The 21790-nt window shown below is 36.1% G+C and overlaps 1 protein-coding gene across 4 annotated transcripts in view; it reads right to left on the bottom strand.

Annotated features, from left to right (window-relative positions):
• Positions 1 to 20407, bottom strand: part of UBE2D2 (ubiquitin conjugating enzyme E2 D2) — a 40765-nt gene extending 20358 nt beyond the window's left edge. The window contains exons 1-2 of one of the 4 annotated variants that reach the window (XM_074291520.1): positions 19817 to 20364; positions 7316 to 7541 (exon numbers count right to left, since the gene is read on the bottom strand). Coding sequence is in view for 2 of the 4 variants with exons in the window: in XM_074291517.1 (XP_074147618.1) it covers positions 7515 to 7541; positions 19817 to 19840 (51 nt within the window). In the remaining 2 variants the exon portion in view is untranslated. Of the gene's footprint in view, positions 1 to 7315; positions 7542 to 16242; positions 16329 to 19816 lie in introns of all 4 variants that reach the window. The other 3 variants (XM_074291519.1, XM_074291517.1, XM_074291518.1) reach the window with 3 other exon arrangements.
• Between the last annotated feature and the right edge of the window lie 1383 nt (positions 20408 to 21790).

The following is a 21790-nucleotide window of genomic DNA, read 5'->3' as shown; positions in this document are numbered from 1 at the left end:
CTCTGTCTTAAGATGCATACAATTTTGAACCTCTCATCACTAAATTAAGGAAGTTACTATCTGAATGAGGTTAAAACAAAATCCTTTGATATGATTGGAAATTCTTTTTTTTTTTAAATGTGATATTCACAGTATATTTTACTTTAAAGAGATCCCAAAGATAAATACTTCTGGAAAAAAACTTCTACTCTTTCAAATTTATGAAGTTACTATCCAGTTTTTTCCTATGAGGTATTTTTATTTGGAGATATAGGTCAGAAGATAAAGCAGAGTTGCAAAGATTTAACATCTTTGGATATCAAGGGCCACAGCTTCTAGCTTTCATATGCTTACTTCTACATATAAAGTTGATTTGTACCTAAATTGACAGCAATGCAGCTTCTCGTTTACATTAAAAATTTTTTTCCACACTGATTTTAAAACATTGTTGAAAAACATTGTTATTGATCTGGAAACAAGGCTTTTTAACCTTTTTATGTGTCATATTTCCCTCTGGCAATCTGGCAAAATCTATGGATCCCTTCTTAGAATGATATTTCAGATGCTTAAAACACATAGATTACAAAGAAACAAATTATAGTGAAATACAGCTACCAAAATACTAAAACTATTCATAGACACCAAGTAAAGAACCCTGTCTAGGAACCTAAAGATAATAGGCTCTCATTTGACTCCTTAAATGGTTTTACTAAAACCACTTTAATTTTTTTGTGGATATTTCAGAAAGATTTAGGGACATATATATTTATATATTTTTTAAAAACTATGCTACAGAGATAAAGATCTTAAGAGATACTCAACAAGTCATTCACAAAGTAGTTTATAAACATGATTTACTTGATTTCCACAGCAAACCTATGGTACAAGCAAACCATTTTAAAGAAGCCTAGGGAAATGAAATAAATTTTCAAGTTAATACAATTATCACCAAGTAAAAAAATCAGGACTTGAACCCAGAATTTTCCCTCTATGTCCAATGCTTTTTCCACTACTCTGTATTTTTGCAAATGTAATATTTAACTTGATTATGATAGGAGAAAATGAGATGAAGATGTTAGAAGTTATACTTCTACAATACCAGGAAAGAGGGTTAGGGCTAGCTAGACAAAAATATGTAGAATCTCAAGGGACCACAGAGGTCACTAAGTCTAACCTGAAACAAAAGCAAATTATTGTCTTCAATACTCCCAACAATTGGCCTTTTCAATCTCCACTTAATCCTTTCTGTAGAGGATGAATACACTACTTCCTCTAAGACAAAAAAGCTTGCCAACCTCAACATCTGAGGTAACACTAAAGTCAGCATCAAGGCTATAGAAATATAGGACAGAACAAGGATGTTTATGACTTGATCTGAAAAAACATTAGGACAAGAATCTCCAAAATACAAATTTAAAGTATATGAAAGGTTAGCATGACCCCAGCACAATGGATCTGCGATCTCACCACTATTAATGTTCTCTCCAGTGATGCAAATCAAAACCCTCTCTGTCCATTTTGTGAGAATCTTGTTCCTGTCCTACAAAAAGTTTGCCATATAGGTTCCACTTACTTCACCACCTCAAGGAAAGTGATGGTGCAGATACACACACACTGTCCACTGCTACTTCCCTTCCAGAAATTGCAAAATTATTTTAATAAGCCAAAACTTTACTTCAAAAATGAAGAACTATCTTTTTAAATTTCAATGTTCTACCAATGATGTTATGTGCCTCTCAGGATAAAAGAATACTAGTCTTTGAAGAATTCTGAATAGAATGCAATTTATAGCAAATAAAGAAATGTGAATAACTGGACTAAGAAATGCCAGAGAAATTTACAATGGATTAAAATACTAACTCCGCACAAATATCCACACATGCTTATTCTAAGAAAAATTCACATTCCTAGTACATTCTGCCTTCAAGCTAAGTGGCCTTAAAATTAAACTTCTCTTGGGAAAAAACTTCTTTAAGTAGACTATGTTATTATATAGTTTTCTCCACCAAAATCTTGGTTTACTCCAAGCACTATGTCTGGTAATATAAACTATACTACCTAAAAAATTACTTCTGGCTTCCACCCCTAGAACAAATAAATAAAAACAAATTCAAAACTAAACAAAGATTGTCATCCAGAATCTGGTCAAACCTGGAATAATATATGAACACATACAAAAAGTAAAGGAAATTAAGACAAAAAAAAATTCATAGTTTTCTAAAAAAAACAGCACAACTACTTTTCAAAGTAAGGGAAGCAAAGGAGGAAAGAGGATACAAAAGAGGCTATATGTACGTATGGCTTCCTGCTCTCAAAGATACACCCACACCAAAGTTAGGTGAGAGGCTCCTACTTCAGGTCAGTATCATTCTTAATACCAGTAAGTCCTTGGGTTGTATGAATAGGGTTTTTAAGGTGGAAATAATTTATTTTCTACAATAAATTCTTACAAGTTTCTTCCCTTTCTTAAGGATATATGTGGCTCTTCTACCATCTCAGATTCTTTTGGAATCACTGCTTTTTTTTTCCAGTCATGAGTCCTAGGCATAGTCTTCTGAATTAAGTTTTTTTTTCTTACACTATATTTGAATTTTGAGAATTGTTAACTCAGATCCACTGACTCAACCTCCTATATACTATATTGAGATTCTGGGCAAATATTTTACTTCTTAGGACCTCAATTTTCTTACTTTAAAATTAGGACTAGATACCCTCTGAGGTACCTTTGTGCTTCTGGCTCTAAACCTATATACCATGCAGTCAAGTCTCAGGGCCAAATTTTACTTTCAATTTCTAATGGCAAAAGTCCTCACAGAGGGTTTGTCATGCCAGTGGGAAGGTTGGAGTTGGGAAGAGAAAGTTGACAGCTGTGTTGAACAGCTGCTTTATACCAAACTGGATTTAGTATTCTCATACTGTCTTTAGATTTCATCATGTGTAAAAAAAGCATTCAAGTAGTAATTTCTACTAAAATTAAAATGATCACAGAAAAATACAAAACCAGGTAATCTGAAGAGGAAAATAGCATTGAGGCTTAGGGAAAGGGAGAAACAGTATAAAAAAAAAAAAAAATCAGGGTTATTAATTATAGTATATATATATTTTTTTCTTGTTCCAGCAAAGTAGGTAAACTGTAAAACTTAATGAATAGAAAGCTTGTATTATTAATTTGAATAAGAAACCATAGCTGGTATTCCAGTTGGCCTCCTTGCTAGCCTCTGTAAAAGATATTTTATCTCTAGGCTTCATCCACTCTCTTACACAGATGTTTCCAAGTTCTCACCCAATGCTCTCTGAATTTCAGCTCCTTTTAAAGCTCAGTTATAGATGCCACTTCCTTCAAAAAAGCTTTTCTTTATTCTCTCAGTCCTCCGTGTCCCATCTTCTAAATTACTTTGTTATGTAGTCTTTATTCATCTATGAACATGTATTCTCACCTACCTACCCACCTCTTCTTGAGGGCAGGTACTGTTCTCAATTTTGAATTTGTATCCCCAATATCTGACACACTGTAGGTTTAATGATTTTTTTGAGAAATCTTAATGATTGTACAATCTCATTAATAATTTATTGAATTAAAAAACTCCACAAAACTTATAATTAAATATCATAGATGATCAGAATTGGTTTCAAGTATCTAAACTTTTTATAGTATATATCATGCTATTATATCCAAATGGAACTCCAGGTAAATCAGAAAATGAAAAAAAATGCTTGTTAGAGGAAACAATATCAATAATGTTGAAAAGACTACTGTTTTGTTTTTTTTTTTTTAGAAACCTCTGATATTTTTGAGCACGTAAAGAAAAAAACAAAAGGAGCTAAATGGCTTTCTAAATGCCAGCAAAGAGAGAAACATTTTTCCTATGAACCACAGTATTATTTGAAGAAATTCACAAGAACTAAAGTCTTTAGAGAAGGATTCTTAACTTTTTGTGTCTTGAATTCCTTTCTTTTGGAGTATGGTGAAGCCCATATACATTCTGTATCCTTTCTCCAAATAATGTTTTTAAATACATAAAACAATGAAATACAAATTAGATTACAATATATTTTGAAATTTTGTGGACGCCAACTTAAGGGATCTTGTTCGAGAATTATAGCAATCCATTAAAAACCAATAAAAGTGTCTTATTAACATAACTTTTAACAATGGTATTGTCCCATAACAGTTTGGGAACTAACAAATTTTTAAATCCCCCAAAACAGCCATATACTTAAATAAGCTAGGCAAACCTGCTATCATGATTATTTTAAGGTTCAAAAGAGTCAAATATACAGAAACTGAGATTTTTATTTTATAATAAATCACATTTTGGAAGTCTAAAAAAACTAAATTAAAAAAAACCTTTAAATTAAGTCATAAAATAGTGAGGTCTCTTTTACAGTGGGTGGAGGGAAGAAAAAAAACAGAAAAATCTTTTAGAAATATTAGTGAACAGGCTATAAATTCAATAAACTTATACTATTAATGTTCCCTCATTATAAAAATAGATAAAAATTTATAAACTAATGTTTACTGAGTACTTATTTATGTACAAGGCACCAGAAACATATATAAAAAATTATTCTGCCTTAAAGGAGCTTACATAGTATCTGGGAAAGGAAAGATAAGACAGGTACACAGAAAAATAAAATAAAAAGGAGGTAATGTTAGGAAGGAAGGCAACACTTTACAGAAGGCTTTATAGAGAAAATTCACTCGAGTTGATCATCAAAAGAGGACTCCAAAAGGCAAATGACTATTCTGGCCCTTACTTTATCTCAATGGATATTTCTACATTTTTAAAGCTAATCATTTATCAACATTTTCTAGAAAGAGTGGATCAATTTATGGAGTCACTAGTAATGTATACATAATTACATCTCTACACTTTTCACTGGATTCTAAATCTCCCCCACAGTCTAGCTTTCAATTTCATTCAACTGAAAATGTTTTCTCCAAAGTTACAATGATACTTCAATTACCAAACCTAAAGACCTTTTCTTAATTAACCTTTCTGATTTCTCTGCAACCCCTGACAAGATCATTTACCCTTTTTCCTTGGATACTTTCTCCTCTCTAGGTTTCTGTGCTCTGCTCTCCTTCTCCTACCTTTCTGACCCTTTCAAAGTCTCCTTTGCTAGATCTTCCTTCAGGTTATGGCCATTAAATTGTCGGTATCTATCAAAATAATGTTCTGGACCATCTTTTCCCTCTATACATTCTTACTTCTCCTTTGTTCTCTTGGCTTCAATCATCTCTTTGCAAAGGATTCTTATATCTATTTATCCCTGATGAGTTTACAGAGCATCATCTACTTTAATATCAATGACTGCCTCATATATTGACAACTAGATGTCCTGAACTCAACACAACAAAACTCATTATTTTCCCCTTCCTTCTCCCTAACCATAGTCTCTCCTAAACTTCCTTATTACTGTAAAGGAATCATTTTCCTAATCCCCAGGATTCTCAACCTTAGTTCTAAGTCATTTTTGATTCTTTACTCATATTTTGTTTCATCTGTTGGCAGGTCTTGACATTTCTACCTTCATAACCTCTTTTTCCACTGTCAGCAGGCTTTCATTATATCACGCCTAGACTATTTCAATAATTTCTAGTTCTCTCTCTTTCAAACTCCAGTGATTTCCTATTTGAGCTCCCTAGGATAAAATATAAAATTCTTTGCTTAGTTTTTAAATCCCTTCACAACCTGGTCCTTTCCTACTTTCTAATTGGCTTATACTTTAATCTCTTCCTAAACTTTACATACCAGGTGAACTTGTTGCTCCTCACATGATGATATTCCATCTCCCAATTTTGTGCTACTTACTGTCCTTTAAGTTATCTCAAATGTCCCTACCTTTCCTCAGGACACTGCTCAAATCCCCTCTTTTACAAGAAGCCTTTCCTCAACCTCCTTTAAGTGCTCAGAGATCACCTTTTATCACTTCACTAGAATGTAACATGCACACTATGGATAGAGAAAACGACTGTTTTTCCCTTTCTTTATATCCCCCAGTACTTATATGCACAGTACCAATGACAAAATAAGCACCTAATGCTTGATGACTGCCTGCCTGGTTCTTAAGTTACCAACTAAAGATTTTAACAACTGTTATTTAAGAGTACCCTAAAAGCTCTTTCCAATATGCATTTCCCCCCATGAGATTTAAGGTCCATTTCCTCACATATAAACTATATTTAACTTCTGTGATGACTTACCTAGAGGTATGGGCCTTGGGTAATAATTTCTTCATAAATTTAAAATAAATTTGTCATTTATGATTATTGCCTTTCCCCATTTTGTTATTTTCCTTTTGCACCTTGGATGCACACTATGTAAAAGCATTTAATTATGCTCTTTTTCATTTCTCAATATTTTGTGTTAGAATCTCCTCCCCAAATTTATCCTATATATACCACAGCGTCTACCCTAAAGTCAAATTCTACCACCACCTCTCCCCCTCAAAAACCACATAAACAAGCTCAACATAGACATTTCTTGAAAGTTTTTGTTCTATTTCAGTGCATTTTGCCTTACTTCCTATGAAATGAGAATCAATATTAACCATGTTCACCCTAAGATAATATACTAATCTATTACAAATTTAATAACACTGAGCCCCCTAGACATGAGGAACTCCTGATTAACACTGTTAATTGGAATATCCAAGTGAATCATAGAGGGAAAAAATATCAATATTTGAATTTAAATATCTTAGAAAATAAATAGGGTGTAGAACTAGGAAAAGAAAACTCTCTAAATTAATACAGATCAGACATTAGCTTAGTTGTTCAGAGCACTAAGAGGTTAAATGACTTGCTCAAGGTCACAAAGTCAATGTGTCAGAAATAGGATTTTTAAGGCCAGCTCTCTACCACATGAGACCATACTTACTTTCAAGTACCTTAGAAAACACCTATTATATCAAATTGCCTTAAAAGTTTTTTTTTTAATTAACAAAAAGCAAAACCTTTTGTTTGCCTAGTTTGAATGAATTTATTTCCAAACATCTATGTATTTAATAAAAACTCAAATTTGAATAGTCTCCTTTTTACTATTGGTGTTTTGCTCAATCTTTTATTCCAATTTTTACTCCCATTTATGTATGACACAGGGAGGGAAAGAACTGGCTACCAGAGAAAGATAGTATAGATATTCCCTTACTTTGGTATAATAAAGAGTTCTTTCAGTCATCAAGGCACATGCCTCTAGGTATATCTCTATACTCAACTCAAGGCTTGCAAGGGAAGGAGATACAGCAAGGCTTCCAGAAAGTGGCCAGTTAGGCTGATACCTTTATTTCAGGGGGACCAAAGGAAATAGCAGTGAAGGAAACTTTGTAATACCAGAGGTTGCTCTCTGGCACTTGAGTAGCCAGGGTCTCCAGCTGAGCCCTGATGTTGATGACATCTGCCTAGTATGTATGTCACTCCTCAAGATGTCTGCAAGAGTCTGGGAAAGATGCTGTTAGGATGTACATCTGTGGTCCATAGACACCAAAAAGGAACTTTGGTTATTTTGGCAAGAAATGCCTCCAACACATACCACACTGATCACCACCAAGGCCCCAACCTGGAGAAGAGAGGGAAAAGAGAGGAAAGAGTAAAAGTTCCATTCTGGGATGCTTTGTGGATACTAAAAAGTGGTGGGTATAGGCCATCAAGGGGAGCAGGGGTGGAATAAGAGAATGGCACCCCACCTTATTTGTTCCTATCCAATATATCCCACCAAATCAGTTAAGCATCTCTTTCTGGATTACTTTCAATTACAGGATAAGCATCTGAATTTATTAACCTAAAGATGAAATCTTAGAAACCTAATGAACTGGTTTTTTGATTCTCTTAATTATATCAATATCCGCAAATTTTAAAATATATCCCTTATAATGTCAAAAGAATGTAGGTACTTTGTTGCGGTTAAAGAAAAAGGGAAACAATTTGACCAACTTTTGTACCAATTGTATTGGTATTCTTTATATAGTATACACTTATAAACCAGCTAAAAATGAAACTGTTACAATTTTAGTGGACTGGGAAACTAGTTATTTACAAAGAGTCTGGACGTAAGAAAGTGGAATTTACAACTAAGATCCAAATTATATCATGTATATAACTTTAAAATATATTTTAAAAATTACTCAAGACCATTTCTGATCCCCCACTCTCTTCCCCTCCCCAATTAACCCCAGCATGTGATTTATTGAAGCCTCTGTATAACAGACTAGTTAATGTTTAAAAAACCAAAACAAAATAAAAAAATCAAATAAAAAACAAAATCACCACAAAGCATTAGGCTTATATTAACAGAGATGAATGAATAGATGCTTTGGGAAAAACTATTTTAAGAGGTTCAATTACTTTTTTCCTCAATCCTCATCACCCTTAACATGTTAATTATTATTATACTGTTTAAGGCCTTTCCCTTTCTTTGCTTAAACCCTGATTTTCTTCACACATTTGTCCTTTCTTATTTCTTTTACTGGTTTATCTTCATACCCCATTCCACCACAAGTGTAAAGCCCTCCCTCAAATTTCTCTATCTGGCCCCCTTTTCTTTTCTCTTCATCTTCTTCCTTGGCAATCTCATTAACTTCCATAGCTTGGATTACCAAGTTTAATACAGTCTTGTGAAGCATACATGGCAGTGCAATAACAATAGATAGGAGAAATGAAAAATTTTAATTATGAACAAAATTCTGTCATGGATTTCTAGTTCAGCTGTACCAATTAATTTGGATTATGGGATAAAATACCATACAAGACTCAACATGCAGTTAAATTTGGGCATCTCTGCACAGGTGTTGACATGCTTTAGCAATTGGCTTAAGTTTAAATATTATATGTATAGAGAAATTACACATGTTTAACATATATTAATTTACTTATCATCTAAGGGAGGGGGAAAAGGAGGGAGAAAAAAATTTGGAACCCAAGGTTTTGCAAGAGCAAATATTGAAAACTAGGTATATATTTTGAAAACAAAAAGCTTTTTAAAAATTTAAATATTATAGAATAAAAGTATCTTTTAAAAAAGCATATATTTCACCCCACATTTATACTTTATATTTCCTCATCTACAAAACAGGAGGGGGAAGATGGGAAGAACTCAGTAGAGTTGAGGTCTTTTCCACCTCAAAATTCATGATCCATTTCCCCCCCCATTAGTCATTTCTATATACCACATACTCGGTCCCAACCTAGTAAAGTCTTCTTTTGTAACAACAAAAATTAAACAAAACCAAAATACTACTGATGATTGTATGTAGTGTTTCTCTACCTAAAGGCTATAACAACTATCTAAGGAAAGAAGAATGATGTATTTTCTCTCTTTGCTCAAGGTCACAAAGTCAATGTGCCAGAAATAGGATTTTTAAGGCCAGCTCTCTATCCACATGAGACCATACTGACTTTCAAGTACCTTATTCTGTGGCCATTCATTTTCAAAACTGAAGGGTTTCTTCATCAACTAGCTCACATCTTATTATCTATACCTACTAACCCCCAAAGTGGGAGTAACCTAAGGGGTGATTTTCAGAAAGCACTTCTGGGATATGCACAGTGGAGCTAGTAAGCAAATGAACTTTTAATAGGGAATAAAGATACTGTAAATTCATTTAGCAAATACCATCACCATCACCTGTATTTCCTTTTGAAAAAGATAACTTTTTTGGGGGATACCTTTCATAAAAGGCAGCTCCCCAGCCTACCCTTGTAACAAAAGTTTAGAAAGAGGGGAAAAAAGCAGTTGAACAAAATCACAAAAAACAAATTCACATCTAACTATATACAACATTCCACATTCCCCAACTCTATTAACAAAGGGAAGGAGGGATGTTTTCTACTTCTTCTTTGGAGCTAAATTTGAAGATTAAAATTAGAAAGCTCATTTTCTCCCCCATTTACATTGCTGTAGTCATTGTACATGTTGTTTCCTGCTTACTTTATCCTTCACCAATTCATGGAAGTTATTTAATACTTCTCTGAATTAGTCTTATTTGTCTCCTTTCTTGGACTGTGCAGTAGTAATCACATTCATACAGCATTAATGTGTTTCATTATCCCACTCTGTCCTCAAATCAATGGATACCTATATGGCTTCCATTTCTTTGCTATTGCAAAAAGTAGCATTTTGTTTCAGGTGAGTTTCTTATACAGGCTACCGATCAAGTTAAGAGGAATTATGATCAACATTAGAATCGTAGAGTTAACTTTTTCTCTCCAAGTTTTGGGCACAGGGTTAAATAAGAAAATCATGGTCTTACCATGGAAGACAGCTGCTAGACTTCCATTAGTCACCATTAAGGCTTCTGCCTCATTTTCATATAACTATTACAGCTTTAAAGGTTTTTTTTTTTTTTTTTTTTTTAAGGTAGGAAAATTCAAATCTAACATTCTAATTTCATAACAAAAGAACTATATTCTGACAAAATTTTAAGACTTTTTAAAAGATCTTAATACTGCTTCCTTTCAGCCCTAGGTTGAGACCAGTTGGGTTTACAAAAAAGCAGATTTACAAAAACAAAAATACCTCAAAAATACCAAAAGGAAAAATCCCCCATTATATTTTGGAGAAAATACCAAATGTTTTTGTTCTGGGTCTATCTAAGCAACTTGTTTTTATTATTTTAGCCTGTCTGGTTAAATTAAAAAGTTTCTCTGGAAAAACTAGATATTTGAGACCATTAAAAGATGAAAATGGAATCACCAAAAAGAAAACAAAACACATATCAATAAGATGATCTTGACTCTTTTCAAGAATGAGGTTATTCAGGGCAATTCCAATAGTTTTGTGATGGAGAGAGCCATCTGAATTCAGAAAGAGGACTGACTATGGGGATTGAATGTGGATCACAATATGGTATTTTTACCTTTGTTGCTGTTTGCTTGCCTTTTGATCTTGATTTTTCTTGTACAGCTATTATTATGTTAAAAAAAAAAAAGAAATTTCTATATCTTAAGGGATCCATATCACCTTACAAATTTAACTTATTTTGTAGACCATTAAATGTCCAATCTTTGATAGAAAATTACTTATACAATTTTTAACACAATAATTCTAACTTAGATTATGTTTTCTTTTAAACCTTAAAAGCCAAAGTCTTTTCTGACCATGAGTAAGATGTGAGGGAAAGCAGCAAGTTCTATTTTTAAAAATCAAAAGACTAATCTATACCAACACACCAATTAAATTCATATAATTCAAATAATTCTTTATATATTATGCTGTTATTTGAGCCCCACTTCTCCCTATCCCATCCTCAATTAGTCTCAAAGTGAATTTTAATAAAATTTAGATAACACTTGTGGACCCACATTTTTATTTGTCTGCAATTATCTAGTGGAAGAGGACTTCAAGTTCCAGATTAACCTAAATTTGGTCATCTTTCTAACTTTAGAAATCTGAGAATTAAAACTAGGGTTTTTTTTTTGAGGGGGGAAGGGCATTTATTTATTTATTTTTTTTTAAATAGGTATTTATTTTCAAAATACATGCAAAGGTAATTCTCAACATACATGCAAAAAAACCTTGTGTTTTAAATTTTTCTTCCTCTTTTTCTCTGCCCTTTCATCCAGACAGCAAGTAATTCAATATATGTTAAACATGCACAATTCTTCTATACATATTTTCACATTTATCATGCTGCACAAGAAAAATCAGATCAAAAAGGAAAAAAAATGAGAAAAACAAAAAGAGAACAAAAAAGGTGAAAATTCTACATTTCTGATGGGGTCTCAACAATCTTTCTTCTAGATGCAGAGAGTTCTCTACATCACAAGTCTACTGGAATTGGCCTGAATCATCTCATTGTTAAAGAGTCCCGCCCATCACATAATCTTGCGGCTGTGTACAATGTTCTCTTGATTTTACTCACTTCACTTATGTTCGTGTAAGTCTCTCTGGGCTTTTCTGAAATCATCTTGATGGTCAACTCTTACAGAACAAGAATATTCCTTAACATTTATATACCATAACTTATTCAGCCATTCCTCAACAGATAGGCATCCACTCAGTTTCCAGTTCTTTGCCACCACAAAAAGGGCGGCTACAAACATTTTTGTACATGTGGGTTCTTTTCCCTTTTCAAGTGTCCTAGTTTTCCCACATCCCCTCCAAAATTTATCATTATTTTTACCGTTATCTTAGCCAATCTGAGAGGTGTATGGTGGTACCTGAGAGTTGTCTTAATTTGCATTTTTCCGATAGTGATTTAAAGCAGTTTTTCATGACTAGAAATATTAATTTCTTCATCTGAAAATTGTCTGTTCATATCTTTTGACTATTTATCAAAGAGTGCCATTTACTCCTCAGAGCAAATTCTACTCATACCAGCAACCAGAAGTTGACTTAGTAGTTGAATGAAGGATACTGTTTAATGGACTTGGTCTTTTAACATATCAAAATTCCTTAAGAATCAAAGACAATTTGCCTAGGAAAGAAGGTCTCCTTTCCAACAAAGTTATTTAAGATTCTGTGATGTTTGCAGCAAACTTATAACTGCCCTCAAATAAACCTATTTTTGCCTATTTTTTTAATATACAAGGTACATTTCCATAAAAGCTTAACAATGCTGATTTCTCCTTCATAACTTATGCTGCTGTCACTTATAAGTTGCTGCATTTAAGTCTTTTGATCCTACCCTGAACTTAAATTACTAATATTAAATAAAATGTGATATACTTTTTTGGGGGGTTTGTTTCTACAGAAAGGACTACATAGGCATGAAACTTCATTACAGGACAATCTAATGTGATCAAAAGCTGGAAAAATAAGTGATTAGACAAACCTTTTCAAAGACTGCTGCTGTGAATTTCAGATATTTAATTTAAAGCAAGTTTTTCATCTTAATAAAAACATTAGGAATTTAATGTACTCCTTCCCTTCTGAATAAGTACTATTTTTTTCAACCTATTCAGTCTTAATTTCTTGAATTTTTTAAGACATGTTACTTGTCACCCTCTTTAAAAAAAAAGCCTTTCCTGCTACTGATCACTTTGGGTTTTGTTTGTTTGGTTTTTTTTTTTGTTATCCTGTATACACACATACACACACACACTTCTCCCCCCCACTTTTTTTATAAGTTGTATACCTCCTTTCATATTGTTTCATATTCCATACCCTGAATAGAATAGGCATTTTACTAATAAATTCTTGTTGAATGGGAAATTGTCAAGCTATATCCATCCTACTTATTCAAAATTTTAAAGATTCTTCATGAAAACTGCCTTGAATAGAAAATTCATTAAGGTGGAATTTAATTAGCATTTCTATTTAACGCAGAAATAAAACTAACATGATTATATATATTATGTATATTTACATCATGAATAGGCCTACCCTGATTAAGTCAGCAATAGCATAATAAAATTTAGGTGAATTTTATATGGTCTTAGCTCAAGATAGATAGAAAAATTACATATAGTAATTCAGACCCAAGAAAATTTTGTTCAAGGTGAAAACAAAGTACAACTTTCTAACAAGTCACAGACTCCAAAATGTAATGTGAATTAAATCACTTCACCTGTACAATGAATTATATAACCTCTAAAGTAATTCTTGGTTCCAAGATGCTATGATGACTAACTTAACAACCTTGAGAATGGAGCCCTGGGAAAGTAATCATCCTCAACAGAACATCTTCCTGTCCAATGTCTATCAAGCAGTCTTTTTAGGTAGTTATTTATAACCTAAAAATATCATTGAAATTTTCTATAGCTCTAACTTGCACTTTCAATTACAGTTAAATATAACAATCACATCATAACCTCTAGCCCTAAAAAAGCTCATAATGATTAAACAAAGCTCATACTTCTTAACAGTGTTCTATATACTGGGAGAGCTTATTCATAGGAGAAACTTTTTGCTACATATATGTTACTAGTCACTAGAGGAAAACAATTTTCACCCCAAGAAACAATATACTATTATTGTAACTATGTGTTAGAAACATGTTAAGAAGAAAATATATTTGTTACACAGGATTGTTACATTTAGCATAGTAGTTCCCTACTATATTAAATAGCTTTTTTTAAAAATGTAATTCAAAATAAGTCATGACATTCAGTAATAACCAATGATAACCAGTTATGTAAATACACTTGCCACTATTCTTCAATTACCATACCTACTAAAAAACTATAAGAACTGACTTTTTTGGACTAGTACAAACTAAAGGCTGATATCCAAAAGTTATCATTGAGCAATGTTCATATCAAATGGCCTTTTACAAGTTGGTCTGGGAACCACCTATTTTTGCCTTAAACTCAACTTGTTCAATTAAGACCACATTCTAGGAAGGATCAATTCCAGAAAATTCCTTCCTACTCTCCTAGTACAGAAACAGACATTCTTTGACAACAGCAGAGTTCATTGGGGTACATTATCATGGGAACTACTCATACACCACACTAAAAATTCAATTTATACACCTATCCAAAAATGTTAGAAGCATTTAAAAAAAAACTGTCTATTATCAATATATGTTGGTTTTCTGCTAGTTTTCTAGTCATTTCTACCCCTCAAACCCAGTCAATAGCATTTACAAAGCAGTACAACACAATGAAGCACTTCAAATAAAATAAAATCCAGGTGGATATGGATTTAAATAATAGCCAAGTTCCTGAAGGAAGAAAAAAAAAAAAAAGTCATATTGAAAATGTATTAGGAAACATATTTAAAAATATTTTTTCCCACTGAATTCTTACATAAAGGCCTTATCTGTTCTTCTATAATGTGAAAAATTATGACAAGATTCCAGGACAATGATATTCTTTCAAGCACTAACAGCTCTGAATAGAACCATTAGCTAATTTTTTAACGTAGTTTTCTTAAATATATCATTTTAAAAGGTCATCTTTCACAACAATATTCTCCTGATGATGTTAAAATGCCTGCAAAACACACCTGGAGTAGCAAGATTTCCCAAGAATCAAAACTGCAGGAGAATGGTGGGAGAATAAACATTTATATTTTACAAATATTTTCTCATTTGAGCCACACAATAACCCTATTATTATCTTTATGTTATACCTGAGGACACTGAAGCAAAGTGATTTGCCCTGTGTCACACAGCTAGTAATGCCTGAGGCTAAATTTGAACTCAAGTCCTCCGGACTCCAGAACCCTTTTCATCTACACTGCCTTTAGCTGCCTAATGGTGGGGGTATATCTATATCGCCAATAATGCCTCACATATATTAAATAGGTACAGATGTAAAAAGTATAAATGCAAGGACAACTAGGAAAGGAGGTAGTCTGCTCCAAACAATACAATGTTATCTATAAAATATTAAGAATCCAAGAGGAATCAGTATATGGACTATGAAGCATAAAGGCAGAAATTTAGAGTACACAAAATGAAGAAGTCATGGGTCCAATTGAAGTATCTCAGTAAATCACAACTTTCCCACAACAAGACTGGGATCATTATAGCCTCCAATTCATGAAAACTTTGAAAATATACACTTATAACGTGAAAAAGGAATATAATAAAAGCATAGAAACTTTTACATTATATCAGATCAGTGTTTCTAGCTTGACTTTAGAAAACCATAACAAGGGCATTAAAGCTAGAGCCTATGCCAATCAAATTTTAATCTTGTCTAATGACCAAACTTTATAGCTCAAGTTTTAAAAAACTAAAAATTATGCCAAATAGTGAGTTCTTATCCCCAGAAGTTTGGGTCTTTGGATTTCCAAACACTAGGTTACTATGGTCATTTGCTACTGTATTTCACTAAAAGACTAAAATTATGGTTCAAATGTTTAACACCACCACCCCACTAAATCTACTGGTTATATTTTTTATTTCCAATTCATAAAAGAACAGATTATCCATAATGCCACTAAATCTGAAGCCCAAACATTACATCTATTCTTCTTACTATATTATTTTTTCTGAGGCATTCTCTCTTAAAAGTCACCTACAGTTTTAACAGGCTAATAATGTTCACATGATTTTAGGCTGAATTTTAGTAACTTGTCTAGTTCAAATTAATTTCTCTTCTACTCAACCCCCTTTATAGATGAGGAAATGGAAATCCAGAGACAGACTGACTCAAGGTATAGATAAGTGAAAGTAGTAGGATTTGAACTTAAGTTTTCTGTGTTTCAAGGCAGTGTTCATTAGAAATGGTTCTTAGAATGATCCAACCATTCTGGAAACCAATTTGGAACTATGGCCAAAGGGCTTTAAACTGTGCTTACTCTTTAATCCAACAGTCTCATTACTGGGTCTATATCCCATGGAGATCATAAAAGAAGGAAAAATACCCACATGTGCAAAAATGCTTGTAGCAGTCCTTCTTGTAGTGGCAAGGAACTGGAAACTGAGTGGATGATGGCCATCAGTTGGGGAAATGGCTGAATAAGTTAAAATATATGAATGGATTAGCATTGTTCTATAAGCAATGGTTTCAGAAAAGCCTGAAAACTCACATGATTTGATGCTGAGTGAAGTGAACAGAACCAAGGGAACACTGTACACAGCAATAACAAGATTATGTGATGATCAACTGTGATGGATTTGGCTATTTTCAACAATTTGGTGATTCAAGGTAATTCCAACAGGCTTCGATGGAAAATGTCATCTCTACCCAGAGAGTATTGTGGAGACTGATTGTGGATCAAGGCATAGTATTTTCACCTTTTTTGTTTTCGATTTTCTTTCTCATGGATTTCCCCCCCCCCACCCTTTAGTTTGATTTTTTTTTTTTTTGCACAACATGACAAATATGGAAATATGATTAAAAGAATAACACATATTTAACCTATATCAGATTACTTGCTGTCTGGGGAAGGGTGAGAAAAATTTGGAACACAAAGTCTTACAAAAATGAATGTTGAAAATTATGTTTACATATATTTGGAAAAAAATAAAACATTGAAAAGAAAAAAAGAAATGGTTCTCAGTAATCATCTTAGTTTGTTAAGTGGAGAAACAAACAGCTTTCTATTCATTACATCAAACTATCTACTTAATGTTTAAAAAAGCATTGTATTCTATGCTAACATTTAAATGCAAGCAAATATAAAAACCTTTTTTTAAAATCAACTTTGGTGATTTAGTTTAGGTTGTCTTGGACTTTGCTAAAGCAGTTCTTTCTAGCTTGATAGGAACAACTTTATACTCTTCACAAAACAAGATATATAATTAGCATTACTGAATTTTCAACAACTATATTTTTAATAAGAGGTTCACTCATCACCACTTTAAGAACAGGAAATCAATTCTTTGTATTGCTATCCCCAACACAGTATCTGATTCATTGTAGGTGCTTCATACATGCTTGCTGATTATCTGACTTACGGTTATCTAGCACACCTTCAAACAGTAGACAAGGCAGCCAAGTCACAAAGTTCAGGTACTAACACTTATGCACTTTATTCTGAGTCTATTCATTGATACTACTCTAAGAAGCGTGATCTGGTTTCTCATGCCTCTGAAACCTGGGAACAGCAAATGAGGAGGCAAGAGTGGTAATGCTATAGGAATAATGGAAGTGACATAAGGATTAAAAAGGATAGAGTATTTTGTACATAGTAGGCACCAAATATGTGAACTAGAGATGAAAATCACCACAAATATAATAATCTGGAACTTTTTAAAGGGTTTCTCAATAACTCCCGAGGGCATCATTACATAAGACAACACAGTGCAATAATAATGCCCCCCTGAATCAAGAAAAGACAGGTTATATGGAGGGCATTCTGTTAGAGGACAAAGAGGGTAAGGGTATCTTTTAGATGAATTTCATCAGAATGGTTCAAATGAAGTGTTGCTATTCTTGAGTATGTTTCATAAAAATTCCTTGACAGTGTCAGATAACTGATGAACTATTGAACCAAAAATCACACAACTTTATTAATGAATAAGGTTTGGCATATTAGAATGTCTACATCATGTTGCCAGATATAATCAGATGTCTACCTAATGTCAGCTTTCAGGTATACTGAAATTGAAGAAACTCAAGACTAATTACTAAGGTGAGGGCTAAAGAAGCCACATAAAGGCTTAATATAACAAGTATGAAGATAAAGGGCCAGGATTCAAGCCACTTATTTGCTCATGTGATCTTAGATAAATTGCTTAATTTCTATGACTTCAGTTTCTTCATCTTGGAAGATGGAGGAGTCGACCAGATGATCTGAGGTCCTTTTTAGTTAAAAAACTAAACGTTAAAAGCTTTAAATCCAAGAATACTACAAGCTGCCTAGCAAGTATTAAGTCAGGTATGTTAAAGAAAGGATCCTTGGTTCAGGGTTAGGTAAGCAAAATTCCCTTTCAATTCAGATTGTGAGGTCTATTTTTTTTTTTTTTTTTAAAGATCTAAAAACCACACTGCAGTGGAAATTTTTTTTTTTTTTAAACAAGCGGATAGCCTGGTAGTTATCAGTTTAGACAACAAAAAGTTAAAGTTAAGGGATCTTTGAATATCCAAAACTAGTTTGTTTCTTCATTTGGACAGAGATTGATTTTGATTAGAAAACCAGGCAGAGCTGAAGACAATTCTAATCAATTTTAGAAGAAAAACTAGATGCAATACCAAATTACTAAAGTCCTCTGATCAAGAATTAGGTTGATGGCCATTGCTATATGAAAGACACACACCTCAAAAGCAGCTTACATCTTAAATACCATGTATATTTCATTGGCCTTGTATTGATAAGATACTAAGTATTTTAAGTGATGCACGAAATCAAAGTTACTGTGGGTGCATTATTATTTCTAAGAAAATAATCCATGCCAAATGGTACAGCAAAGACATAATAGAGTAGCACCAACAGACAGCATACTAGCTTAATACTTCACTTTTAGTTCATGTCAAAAAGAAAAACTTCTTACCCTCAAACAGTCATCAAAGTTTCTCTCTTAATCTATAAAATTATACGAAGTACCTAATGGAAAGTTGTCCCATAAAATCCATCCCAACCATATGCAGGAAAGAGTACAGAAACTAAACAAAAATGTCCACGTTCCATAGAAATGCATAATCATTTTTGACTGTGCAAAATTCCTTTACTGACTTGATGTTTGGAGTTTTCATCCTCCTTTTAAAAATAAAGCTCTTCTAGGGGCAGGAGTTCTACTTCAAACTGAAATGGAGGCTGACTGTACACATGGCGACCTAAAGGGAATAAAACGGCGCTCCCTCAACTCCCCCTGTTTCAGATAAAGCACAGAATTTCCTTCTTAACTTCCTGCAGTAACAGTTTCTCGACAATCTGGGTATGCGGATGTGTCTCGACCTTCCACCGGGTTTTTAGTTCTCCCGACAGGGTGGAGAAACCTTTTCTTTCGTTTCTGCAAGGCCTAGGTCCGGCCTCAGACGACAAGGTCTGGCCCACCTAACAGAGGGACTAGAGGAGGCGGGAGAGGGGAAATGAAGAGGCCACTTTCCGACCCCACACTTCCTCTCCACCTCCTACGGGACAATAGCCCCGAGGCGCAGCTGTGGGGGTGGGGGTGGGGTGGGGTCGGATGACCCAAGAGAGTGGGACCCTGGAGATTTAGAGCAGAGCAGGGAAGGGGGGGGCCTTCCCCGAAACGCTTGCTGATAGCCAGACTCTGGCTTAGCAGAAAGCAGGGAACCCCGGGCCTCTCCGGGCGCCATCACTGGGAGTGGGGGAGGAAAAAAGAAACCTTTGGCTGGGCCCTCCTCCCCCCTCTCCGAAGCCCCCGCCCTGCCAACCAGACAGGCCCGGGAAGAAGTCGGGGTGTGTGGTCCAGGGTGGGTGGGCGGCAGGGTTATCACAGCGAGAAAGGAAAGAGAAGCAGCAGCATCAGGACCCGCGGGCCCAGGCCTGTTGGGCCCGACTAGGCCCCTCCTGCCTCGGGGCCGGGCCCTTACCTTGTGGATTCTCTTCAGAGCCATTGTGTGAGGCGGGCGGCGGCGGACCCCGGGGCGAGGACGGGGATAGGGGAGAGGGACGGGGAGGGGAGGAGGGGTAGGTAGAGGGGTTAGGCCGCGGCGATTCCTTGCCGTAGGGGAGGAAAGAGGGAAGAGGTTGAGAGGGTGTTAGGAAAAGCGGGAGCGGCACCGGCCCGGAGGAGAGGGGCCGGCGGCAGCAGGCAGCAGCGACGGGGCAGGGGAGCCAGGGAAGGGGGCTGGGGAGAAGGGATGGAGGGAAGTGCGGTGTCTGGGCTGGGAGGCCGCAGCGGCAGGGAGGGGGAGGAACGAGGGCTGGGGGGGTAGGGGGAGGGGAGGGGGCGGGGTAGACCCCTCCGGCAGATCCCCGGACTCGGCTCTAGGGCGCTACCGCAGCAAGGACCGCATCACCCGGCGGCGGCCCCTTTATGCGCTGCTGCTGCCTCCTCCTCCTCCACCACCGCCGGCGCCGCCGCCGCCGCCACTGCCACTGCCGCCGCCACCGCCTCCGCCGCCGCCGCTGCTGCGCCGACGCCGCCTCCGCAGATCCCTCCGCCAAGGAGGGAGAGAGTAGTCCGCGCCGCTCCCTCTGGATCGGGGGCCCTTTTCGCCGGCGAGGTCGCTTCCTCAGCCTGCAGTCAGGAAGGGCCGACGGAATGGGACCAACGGTACTCCACCGGAGGGAACGGACGAAGAGAAGGCTGGGGAGGAAGTAGAGTTGGAAGGGACGGCGGAAGGATACTGTCGGAGGGTGTGATGCCGCTGATGCTGCCGCCGACGCCGCCACCGCGGCCGCCGGAGAAGATGACGCGGGTGGAGGGGAGGGGGTGGGGAGTGGAATCTCGCGATGCCCGGGGGAGAGTAGCGAGAGTTGAAAGGGGTCGGCTTCGGGGAGTTGGGGTCGCTTCTGTGTGCGCTGAAGCCATGTGGGGGTTTCGCCGCGCACCTTCATTCTGGCGAGCGCGGTGCTGTCTGGCATAGCTTGGACAGGCAGTCGGAACTGTTCGGACCTTTTTTCTTTACTTTTCGTTTTCGCCCTCTACTTTTCAAATAACTTAAAGGGATACTGACTTCGGTTCTCCCAAGTACCCACCAGCTTTCGTCTGTCATTATCCTCGTTTTACAGATGAGGAGTTTGAAGTCCAAAATAACTGAATATTTTCGGCCTCCCTTGGGAGCAAAACTGGGATTGGATCTCTGGGCTTCCCAGGAATTTGAGAATCTCTGAAAAACTCCCTCGTTTCCACACATCACCTAGGGAAGAGTTCTAGGGATCCTGACTCCTAGGAGGAGCCTGACTTGGGGGTTCACAGATATTTGCCTTATAGGATTTTCTCTTGAGAAGTATACCCCCATCGCACTGCCAGCTCTTGTTCTTTTCCCCTATGCCCCACGGAGGCCGCTGTCCAACTGCAAAACCCGGGCTGGGTGTGCTTTTCCTGAAACTTTTATGTCAGGCCCATAAAAAGACCCAGAGACCTGTCTTTCTGAGCCTTCAGAAGAGCCTGAAGGGGGTTGCTTTTCCTGTACGCACTGACTGGCCCCAAATTCTTGTTTTATGAAATGCATTTCATAAAAATAGGTAGAAAAAACCCATTACAGAATTGCAAGTTTATTACAGTAATTCCAGGGATCTTCGCACAAAAGATGCGCCATAATACCTCCACGTGGCAATTTTGAGTCTCAAGATTCCAATCGCCCCTTTTCAATGGCAAATAAGGCCAGAAAAACATAAGACTAGGTGGACTGTGTTATGTGTGTGTGTTGGATAAACCATTAATAATTTTTGATAAATCAGTCATTAACAACAATGGTTTGGGACAGCTAGATGGATAGTGGATAGAGCACCAGCCCTGGAGGAGCTGAGATCAAAGCCAGACACAGACAATGTTTCCTAGCTGTGTAACCGAAGTAAGTCACTTAATTGTCCCCCCAAAAGTGGAGGGGGAACGAGTG

Source organism: Sminthopsis crassicaudata, chromosome 2 (assembly GCF_048593235.1).
Source record: "Sminthopsis crassicaudata isolate SCR6 chromosome 2, ASM4859323v1, whole genome shotgun sequence".
Taxonomy (NCBI): Eukaryota; Metazoa; Chordata; class Mammalia; order Dasyuromorphia; family Dasyuridae; genus Sminthopsis; species Sminthopsis crassicaudata.
Note: the sequence above shows the minus strand (reverse complement) of the source record. Positions and strands in the feature narration are given on the sequence as shown.